This window comes from Plectropomus leopardus, unplaced genomic scaffold, assembly GCF_008729295.1.
Source record: "Plectropomus leopardus isolate mb unplaced genomic scaffold, YSFRI_Pleo_2.0 unplaced_scaffold18189, whole genome shotgun sequence".
Classification (NCBI taxonomy): domain Eukaryota; kingdom Metazoa; phylum Chordata; class Actinopteri; order Perciformes; family Serranidae; genus Plectropomus; species Plectropomus leopardus.
In genome coordinates this window covers 1-9,990 of record NW_024619596.1, presented here as the reverse complement: position 1 = coordinate 9,990, position 9,990 = coordinate 1, and the positions used below count along the sequence as shown (strand labels likewise).

At 38.9% G+C, this 9,990-nt stretch overlaps 1 protein-coding gene across 1 annotated transcript; it reads right to left on the bottom strand.

The window, feature by feature from the left end:
- Positions 1 to 722: 722 nt before the first annotated feature.
- On the bottom strand, positions 723 to 9,984 carry LOC121965009 (spectrin beta chain, erythrocytic-like; the record flags this gene model as incomplete). Its single annotated transcript, XM_042515173.1, has 10 exons — positions 9,784 to 9,984; positions 9,379 to 9,509; positions 8,929 to 9,133; positions 6,824 to 7,047; positions 6,489 to 6,639; positions 4,985 to 5,229; positions 2,855 to 2,993; positions 2,407 to 2,491; positions 1,069 to 1,265; positions 723 to 842 (listed from the first exon to the last, which is right to left on the bottom strand). Coding segments are annotated over exons 1-10 (1,623 nt in total), but the record flags the coding sequence as incomplete, so codon positions are not given.
- Positions 9,985 to 9,990: the final 6 nt, after the last annotated feature.

Sequence of the window (9,990 nt, the reverse complement as noted above, 5' to 3'; positions counted from 1 at the left end):
CATGTTGAAAAATTGACCGAAAAGGCAAGGCTATAGTATGGCAAAAATGTCAAAATATGACACGTCCTAAAAACAGCTGAAAACACTTCAAAACAGCATAAAATAGCGTGCCGAGATGCGCAATTGCATAGAACCCTGCAAAAACAGCCAAAAAAAACAAAATACAGCATGTTGAAAAATTGACCGAAAAGGCAAGGCTATAGTATGGCAAAAATGTTGAAATATGACATGTCCCAAAAACAGCTGAAAACACTTCAAAGTAGCATAGAATACACTGCCGAGATGCGCCATTACAAAAAATGCTGCAAAAACGGCCAAAAACACCATAATAAGGCATGTTGAAAAATTGACCGAAAAGGCAAGGCTATAGTATGGCAAAAATGTCAAAATATGACATGTCCTAAAAAAAGCCGAAAACACTTCAAAACAGCATAGATTAACCTGCCGAGGCGCGCCATTGCACAGAATGCTGCAAAAACAGCCAAAAAACCCAAAATACGGCATGTTGAAAAATTGACCGAAAAGGCAAGGCTATAGTATGAAAAAAAATCAAAAAAGGGCATGTTCAAAAAAATGACATGTACTAAAAACAGCTGAAAACATCTCAAAACAGCATAAAATAGCATGCCAAGACAAGCCATAGCATACAATATTACAAAAATGGCCAAAAACACTCTAATATGGCATGTCCATTATAAAAAGTTTGAGAACTGCTGGTGTACCGTATAAAGATCTGCATGTGTGTGGGAGTGTGCATACCTGCTCTCTTTGTCTGAACGTTGCTCCTCTTTAATGAACTGCTCCATCTCTTGTTGCTGATTCCTGAGCTCCAACAACTCCAGCTGCAACACGAGTGAAGTGGAATCAGTACCTTATCCGCTGTTTAATCCAACATGTTACGACACATTACTGCCATCCTCTTCGACCTTTATGAGCTAATTCATTTTGTTCAAAGTTGATGTATAAGCCTGCAGATAAGATTTTTTCCCAAGTAATTTTTCTGCCAAGACCATGGTGTTTATTTTAAGTTTTTCAACTTTAATAATTCTTTTTTTTTTTCCCCCATACCGTAGTGAGGCGCTCCAATGCAGAGAAACGCTCTTCCCAGGTGGCGGTGGATTTCTCGAAGGCCTCGTGCCTCTTGAGGAGTTTCTCAACCTCATCTACAGTGTGACCCAGGTCTCTACTGGACACGTAGGGTTCCTGAGCGATCAGCCAGGCCTCAGCCACTGAGGCGTCCCGTGCAAACTGACACACCTCCAGCACTGGAGACAACAAAGACAGTGGTCATTATGTACGCTGGCCATTATTTGAACTCTGCTGTTCATAAAGTTACATGAATACATGAATACTTTTTATAGTCAAGACTATTTTCCATTTTTAAAACAAGTTCATTTTTGAAAAGTTTACAAAAAGAAACAAGTTTTAGAAATGTATTGTATTGTATTTAGAATGACATTCTTGCAAGGGAGGAGATATTTTAAGGAAGGTTTTTTTTTTTTTTTTTAAAGAGATATTTTTGGAAAGACTACAACTTTTAGAAAATAAGGACATTTTTGTAAAGCAAGTGGCCTTTTTGGAGATTCTTTTTTTCTTTTAACAAGGATGTCGAAAATTTACGAAGTGAAGACATGTTTTAGAAATGTTGGACATTTTTGTAAGGGCAGAGGAATTTTGAGGGGAAAAACATATGTGTTTACAAAGGACAAGGACACTAAGACATTTTTAAAATTTCTGTATATTGTAAATGAAGGACATTTTGCCCCTGGGTTGGGCATTTTTAGAAAGGATTTTGGAAAGTTTACAAAGTGGAAAGGACACAAGCATATTTTTAGAAGATGATTTTTACAGAATAGAGACATTTTTGTCATGCTTTTCTTTAGAGCATTTTTTAGGACAGTAGGACATTTTTATCAGGGGAGTGGGGCTATTTTTACAAAGGTTTTTTTAATAGGACAACTTTCAGAAAGTTTATAAAATAAAGACAAGGTAAAAGGACATTTTTCGAATGTGTAAATATTTTGGAAACTAAAAACATTTTGAATGAAATTTGGAGATTTTAGGAAGTGAGGGCATTTTTAAAAGTAAATAATTTTTATTTAAAACGAGAAAAATTTTAGAAATGGAGGAGGACATTCTCTGGAAAATGAAAACATGTTGAGACATGGAGGATATCTTTGAAACTGAGGACATTTTCAGAAATATTACAGTCAGCTTTAACTGTGGTTGTCAATTTTTTATAAAGTAGCAATTTCTATCTAGACTTAAATCTTTGATGCTGAATAGGGAAGATTAAAAGAGCACATATATAAGTTTTATCATCAGTTAGTCATTGGCATATTTGTGAAAGGAATAATGTAAAGGATTTTTATTTTAGGGGTTGAGGGTTATCGTGGTTTTACTCACAGAGTCTAAGCCAGTCCCATCTGTCGTCCCACTTGAACATCATCTCCTTCCTTTTCTCCATCAGCTGGACCAGCTTCTCTTTGATCTGACACAAGCAGTTATAACAGTCGCAGTTACATATCAGCATTATTAAACATCTCAGCTCCAAGAGCGGCTATTATCCTCCAAGAATTAGTATTGTGAAGTAATTAACCGCACGTAAAATTCAGGCCGGGGTCAATTGCTCATTTAAATTCTTTTGGCTTTTCCATTTCTAATTAGTGTTTGCTTTATAGTCTCCCTGATGAGTGTAAGATGAGTGGAAATTTTTCTTTCGTGGCAATCCAATTGGTTCCATTGTGCCAGACAAGAACAATCACTCCCAGAAAAGTAATTAAATCTAATGAAAGCAGCAATTTGAGGCCCAGCTGAGGATGAAAAGAAGCTGTCTCTGCTGCTGAAGCCTTACCTCAGCAGAGTCTCGGTGCTTGCGTGTCAGCAGGGCTTTGCCGAGGTCTATGCAGTCAGTGAATTTTGCTCCCCTGGCCTCGATCTCGGAGCGGATCCCCTGGTGGTACTTCTGCAGGAGCTCCACAGATGAGACATCCCTGATGAAGAGGAGGAAAGATATAAAGTGATAAGATGTAATGCATGAAGTGCATCTACCTCTGTTGGTAGGGACGGGAACTGCAACAGCCATGACCAACTTCTCGCAGCTGTCCTCTGTCTAATACAGGCAGTGGTGAAATGTGAGAATAATACTTCATGACAGTTACAGAAAATGACTGAATACTTCATGACAGTACTTTTGGGAGTACCTGTACCTTACTTGAGATTGTATATTTCTGTCAACTTTCACTTTTGCTCCACTACATTTTCTAAATAAAATGTACTTTTACTCCACTACATGTCCCCAACACATCTTTGTTACTTACTGCAAAATAGGAAAGGACATGAGGAGGGGAAGATGGAAGGAAGGAAGAGAAAAAAAACAAGGCACAAAACAAGGAATGAAGGGGAAGCAAAAACTGGATTTTGCTTTTTAACCCCTTAGAAACATGGGCAAAAGGCAATGAGCAACAAAAGAACAAGTGACCCAAAAATTAGCAAGGTATTAGTGAAAAAACAGAAAGGCAAAAAAAAATGTTTATTTAGAATTTCTGCTTGTGTGCAAATTGATTTTAGGGTGAATTATAGTTTTTTTCTGTAATGAAACAAAAATAAAAATTGCATACTGCCTTTAATCACCTGATTATTCTTCATTAAAGTTATTATGACTTCCATATCACATGTGGTTAAAATAAGGAAACCAATTTAGACCAACTGGGACCAACTACTGAGAGCAATGCCTATCATAACAAATTAAAATCTGTTTTAAAATGTGTGTTTATCGATTTAATTATACAATGAATAATATGAAATTCATTAATTCATTCATTATTGGTAACTGCTTATCCTTTGCAGGTTGCCTGGGGCTGGAGGCTATCCCAGCTGACGCTGAGCGACAGGCGGGTAACCCCCAGACGGGTCGCCAGACTATCACAGGGCTGAGACAGAGACAGACAAATTCACACCTTCGGGCAATTTTAGAGTCACCAATTAGCCTAACCTGCATGTATTCAGACCATGGGAGGAAGCCAGTGAACCTGGGGAGAGCATGCAAACAGAGTAACCCACTTACTGTGAGGCGTCAGTGCTAACCACTGCATCACAGAGCCACCCACCTTCATATGAAATATATAGTTTTAATTCATTGATTTTATTTGAGCCTATATTCTAAGACTTAGTTGAGAATATTCATACTAACATTTTTTTCGATTGACTCATGATATTCATAAATTCAAAACACAAACACTCAAAGGCAAGGTTTCAGGTGTCTGATTCATATCACCTTTTAGAAAATAAAAGAAAACAGCCTTTGGAAATGGAAGAAATGTTGATAATTTCCCACTTTTAATAAATAATTTACTTGACTTTGAATCTTATTACTTTGTAGACTTTCTTTTTCTCTTTCAGACCAGCATAGAATATGAATTATGTATATACACATCTAGTAATTCTCCTTAGAAACCTCATTTAACTCAGTTAAGCTCTGTGTTGAGGGCTGTTTTTATCCTTCTTGCCCACAAAAATGACATGTTCATATTTAAACTGACTATTGAAATTGATGTGAATAAAAAGTAAAGATACTCTCCTTGGGAAAATAGGAGAAAACACCCTTTGGAATTGGCAGAAATCAATGTTAATAATTTGACTATTTTATTAATTATTAATTATTTTAGCTCACATCTTATTACTGAGTAGACATTTTATTGTTTCTACCTGGCCAGCATAAAAAATGAATTATACATATAGAAATAATACTTAAAACTCATGTAAGCTCTGTGTTAGGAGATGTCTTTTATTCATCTATACCCACAAAAAAAGTGAATGTCCAAATTTAAATTGAGTAGTATTACTGATGTGAATAAACCGCAAAACTCAAAAACTCAAAGGGCAACGTTTCAGGTTTGTTTTTCATCTGTCTGAATCAGTGCTAATATCAAGTCAAAATTTTCTGGACTGAAAATCTAAACTTAAACACTCAAGGCTTGCTCACCTGGGTTTCTCCTGAGTCTCAATCTGCTGGATGGTGCTCTCCATCCAAGCCATCAGGTCTCGCACCATGGTGAAAAAGCGGAACTTTTCAGCCGTGTCCACCAGTTGCGCCCTGCGGCCGTCGCAGGCGTCCAGCAGGCCCTTCCAGGCTTCCACCACCTCCCGCTCTGAGGCCTGGATGGCATCCGCTTGGCTCCCTGCATACTGGGCATGAAGCCGTGAAGCAGTCTCCTGGTACTGTTGAACCTAGAGGAAAAAGAAAATCAAGAAAGGTCAAATCATTGAAGTAAATCAAAAAAATTAAAGTCTACCTGCATTCAAAAATTGTGTTTTACTTATTGTAACCTTACATCAGTGTTTGATATGGAACAGTGTTTGGGCCAGGCATGAGATAAACGAGAATTGCTGCTTTGTGGTTGTTTGGCTAAGTGAACCATTTAAGTTGAACTCATAGTTAACATCGACACACATCTTCACCCCATTAGCACAGTTGATCGATACAGTTAGCACAGTTTCAAGGTGGGCACCAAAGATTAATGTTACCAGTTCTGACCAAATGTCTCCCTCTCTGCTCCTAAGATATGACGCTGAGTAATGACAAGAAAAGTGTTTTTGCAGAACATTATGATGACACAGTAAGGTTGACCGATGTTAACCTTTTTGGTATAAAATGTCATCAATTCATAATTTTATCCTATTTGACATATGTGTGTGAAGTTTAGTGTGTGAATTATTGAGTTAAATCCAAAAGCATATTTTATGATGTTGAAGCGACCTTTGTCCACCAAATTCTAATTAGTTTATTTTTGAGTCCAAGACGACATTTGCACCAAATTTGAGGAATTGCCATCAAGGCGTTCCAGACACGTTGTGTTCTCGAGAATGAGATGGACGCAAGGTCACAGTGACTTTGACCAGGGCCACCAAAATCTAATCAGTTTACCAATGAGTTCAAGTGGACGTTTGTGCCAATTTTTAAGAAAAAGGTGCTCTATGTTGTGTCTTAGTGTTTATATAAATAAAAAGCAAAAAAGGAAATCTGAGTGTAAGATTTGTATGTATGAGCAGGATTTTGTTACATTAATCCAGTTTGGAGGTCAATCATGGTCAAATATGTAACTTACACAAGCGTTTGTCAAGGATATTTAGATAATAGAGCTGAAGTAAGCAGCAGAGTGATAGATGATTCCCTAAACAAGATTAACACTCACATTACATTTATTATTTTGAACCATTGTTGATACAGAAATATTGATTACTGCAGCTTCAATTTTTTAAATCTCATCAATCTCAGAGCTATGGGATTAAGAGGCTGATACAAATGTAAGAATCCCCCCACCGGACCACCGTTTACAGCTTCTCACCCTTTGATACAAGTTTTCATGGTTCACCCCAAATATTGCAGCACTCTCTCCTCCCTCTAGATGTGAATCATCAAAGTCTGCCTCTCGGCCGCCGCCCGCTGTGTTCCCTCAGAGCAAAAGGGCTGATCCCCTGTGTTGTACCTGTTTGCCTAGAGCGGTGATGTCTCTCTCAAAGGCAGCGTGCATTCTGTGGAAGGACTCAGCTTTGCTGAAGTCCTCTCCAACGTCTTCAGGCAGCTCTTTCTGCTTCTCGTGGATCTGAACCACGAGCTCCTTCCCATCATCAAAGTACCTTAAATAAAAGAATTGATCTCTCAGCCTCTTTGTGCGTATTATCATCACATTTGTCATCCTACTTACAATAATCGACTTATTTGGACACATTTTGTTGGATTACAGGGTTAGACATGAACTCTAAATAGCATCAGTCCAGATAAATGTTTGTCTTTCTGGTGCATCAATACTGTTGTTCTTACTTGAGCAGTTCGTAGGATGTAGTGAGGAGCTGAGCACGAGTGTCGATGAGCTCCAGCAGATCAGCCCAGCTCTCATTGATGGTGTCCTTCCACTCTGCCATGGTGGCTGCCTCCGTGTGGCCGGCTTCGATCAGCTCGTCTATCGTTTCGTTGACCAAATCCACTCGTTCCTGACCCACCATTCCCGTCTCGCGGGCAAACTCTCTGAACTTATCCCTCAGAAGCTGAAGAGAAGAGATAGATATGTTTTATTTTTCTTTGAAAATAGGTAACATAAGAATCTTTTTTTTATGTGGAAGTAGGAATTTAATGTAGTTTCAAAGCTGCACGGGATAATGTTCAAGATGGGGGGCCCATATGGTAACAAGAGAAAGCCAATTTTTTAATTAAGTGCCCAAAAAAAATTGATATCTTCAAATTAGAGGTGACCCCTGATAGGAGCCTGATTCGACTGCCAATGTCACAGTCAAATCTTCACAATTGCAAGAAAATGTGGTACCAGAAAAAAAGATATTTCTATCTGGGCTATAAAAGGGATCTGGATGTCTGATTTTACATAGAGTCCTTGGTTTCTCCCAATAAATCATGATGTATAGACTATTTTGTTATATATGTATAAAGAAGAGCGCTCACGTAAGAACATGGAGGTTACAGAGCTCTAAATATTTGTGAAAATCAGTGAGCGAGGCACGTAGAATCAGACTTTTGCTGCTAGCTGCTTGAATATCTCTCTCTCTGTCTCATCTCAACCAAACTACAGTTACTTAGTGATGTGTTTTGTCTGTCTGTCTATTGATCTCTTCCACTCCCTTTCAGTCCTGCGGACAGCGCAGCTGCAGCACCTACAAACACACACCTACACACGCACCCCAGACACACAACAAACAGCACTGGATGGAATACATCCTTTTTTATTTATTTCTTTTTTTCATCGTGTATGCTGGTATATTGTCCTGCTCTTTTCCTGTTGTATAATCAAAATGACATGTATGTCTAATAGTAGCACTGACAAAAGCAAAATAAATATAGAATTTTTAAGCTATTTTATGGGCCATTTAAGGGAAATGTGGGCACAGTTTGCAATGTTTTGTATGCAACACTGAGAAAACACAAAGGTGGTCCATTTAAAAAGGAACGTAAAGAGACTGTCTGGGACTTAAAAGCCTTTGTTGTCCTTGCATTGACAAAATCAGTTTTTTTGTAGCCACACGTTTAGGCCTCTTGGAATACATTGTATTATAAAATATATTCTTATGCCAAATCATTAAGATAAATTGTTTATTTTGGTGCTTAAGCTCTTTTGTCTGGTGTGGAAATAACTGAAATTGTCTCAAAGTAGAATATGGATCAATAAGCAAAATAAAAACATATCTGAATTATCAGCTGACGATAGGCAAGACTTGACAAATCAGATTAGACGATGAAAATTCTTAGTCCGGGACAGGGCCACTGTAAACTGCATTTATTTATTAAAACAGATGGTCTGTAATCATTATACTAAAAGAAGCAAAAGCATAAAAAACATTGTATAATAGATTATAGGGAAACTATCTGATTGCTTTTCTCTTGTTTATGAGACATTTCTATCATTTGCTCCTTAGTTTTGATTTTTGTTTATTTGTAGATGTAGAAATTCCCAGTCCATGAACATCTCATCATTCATCTAAAACAGCTCCAAAAATAGATAACATGGTTTGTCACTTAAAAAATGGTCACATGCAGCATTTTGTGAATTAGAGAATCTCTACTACATCAATCAGTCAAACTTTATAGCACCTTTCAAACAGGTTAGTGCAATAAAAAAAATACTTTACAGAGCTGACAACAAGACAAATGTAAACAGACTAAGGCAGACAAGAAAAAAATAAATAAAAATGATAAAAATTGAATAATAAAAGGCATTTGGCTCTGTGTCACTTAGAGAGATAAATGGTCACAGATTGTCTATGTTTTTAAGATGATAAAAAGCAAATTTTGGTGAAATATGAGCCATAAAGTTTCTTGTCTGTTGACACAGAGCAAGTCTCTCTAAGTTTATCTGCATATGCTATAATGTTCATATTTTGTATGATCACATCTGTGCATGTTTTTTGTGTGAGTAATACCGTGACGTGGTCCAGGTCCTGGCCCATCTCCTGAGAGGAAGCCACCACGTCTCTCTCTGCGATCCAGTGCTCCAGGTCCTCCACCTCTCGGCTCAGCAGGAAGTGGTGGTAAGTGTGGTCCAGCTTCTTCCTGCGGTCCTCTGCCAGCTCCCTCAGCCCTGCGTACTGCTTATCCACCTGGCCCTGTCGCCTGATGATCTCCTCGCTGCAGACAAGGTGAAAGGAGAGGAAGCAAGGAAATGAGATGCAGGGAGGATGGAGAAAATGAGAAAATGGCGAAGAGATTGGATTTGGGTTTACTCTAGATAAGGCGTGTGATTAGGAAAACAGGAATTATCACACTTGTGTCTCTTATCACCCTAAACCATGACTGACTGGGACAACATGAGTGAATTAGCATCCTCAGATGTAATTCTTTCAGTGTTTACATCAAACTATAAAGGCACAAACCCATCAGGATGGTCCTCGGCAAACATTTTTTGGGCACGGTCAGCCAGCTTCTGAATGGAGTCGGCATAGTCGTCCACTGCTTGCTTGAGGATCACGTGGCGCTTTAGCATCAACATGGCACTCTGCTCATCCTGGAGAGACGGAGGAAGAAGAGGAGGAGGAGGACGAAGACTTCACATCAAAGCAAAATAAAACACTCCAAATGAGCTCTCAATAGAGGGTGCCACTTTTAAAAAGCATGTCAACTTAATTTAAGAAAGCCCAAACCATGTAATCATGGTAATGAATGCAGTGCCACTTGACGTTTGCACAGGATGATATGCCTTGTTTTGATTCAGATAATAAGATCTGTTTTAAACATCTGCAGTTAGCCTGCCCGCTTGTCTGTCGCGCTCCGCTCCTCACCTTGGCCTTTTCATCCGCGATCATGTACAGCTCCTGCTCCCCTATCCATGCTTCCGCCTCATCCGCGTCGTTGTAGTAGTGCTGGGCCAAGCTGGAGCCGCTCAGCCTCTCCCTGCGCTTGGCCATCTCGTCCTGCAGCCGGGCCCACGCCTCCTCCAGCTCCTTCAGCTGCTCCGTGATTCGCTCTGCCTCCGGTCTGCCCTCTGC